Source organism: Corvus brachyrhynchos, unplaced genomic scaffold (genome assembly GCF_000691975.1).
Source record: "Corvus brachyrhynchos isolate BGI_N302 unplaced genomic scaffold, ASM69197v1 scaffold165, whole genome shotgun sequence".
Taxonomy (NCBI): Eukaryota; Metazoa; Chordata; class Aves; order Passeriformes; family Corvidae; genus Corvus; species Corvus brachyrhynchos.
The window spans coordinates 15,948-16,497 of record NW_008238315.1 but is presented as its reverse complement, the minus strand read 5'-3'; the positions used below and the strand labels follow the sequence as shown (position 1 = coordinate 16,497).

The 550-nt window shown below is 68.0% G+C and overlaps 1 protein-coding gene across 1 annotated transcript in view; it reads left to right on the top strand.

The window, feature by feature from the left end:
• Positions 1-2: 2 nt before the first annotated feature.
• LOC103615239 (soluble scavenger receptor cysteine-rich domain-containing protein SSC5D-like) overlaps positions 3-550 on the top strand; it is a gene marked incomplete at both ends in the record, with an annotated part of 14,550 nt that continues 14,002 nt past the window's right edge. Inside the window, 2 exons of the mRNA XM_017733738.1 lie at positions 3-165; positions 254-549. Of these exons, the coding sequence (XP_017589227.1) occupies positions 3-165; positions 254-549 (459 nt within the window). The remainder of the gene's footprint in view (positions 166-253; position 550) is intronic.

Sequence of the window (550 nt, the reverse complement as noted above, 5' to 3'; positions counted from 1 at the left end):
GGGTGGCCAAGGCGTCCCCGTACGCCCCGTTCGGGCAGGGCACCGGGCGCATCTGGCTCCAGCCCTACTGCCGCGGCACCGAGGAGGCGCTGGAGGAGGGTCCGCACTTGGGATGGGGACAGCACTTCTGCGGCCACGAGTCGGATGTGGGGGTGACCTGCAGAGGTGAGGGGACGCGCTGGCCGTGCCGGGGCTGCCACGTTGTGCTTGAGCATCCCCGGCAGGGCTGAGCCGTGCCGGTGTCCCGGTGCAGATGCCGTGGAGCTGAGGCTGGCGGGCGGCGGCAGTCCCTGCGCCGGGAGGGTGGAAGTGAAGCTTCGGGGACGCTGGGGCTCGGTGGCAGATGACCCCTGGGACATGGAGGACGCCGCGGGGGGGTGGCAGCATCTGGGCTGTGGCTCGGCTGCCAGTGCCTACTTTGCCCCCGAGATCTTTGGCGCAGGGAATGGGTCCGTCAGTCTGGCCAGAGTGGACTGCAAAGGAAATGAGTCCACTCTCTGGGACTGTGAGATCCGTGGCTGGGGGCCTTTTAACTTCATCCATAACTACG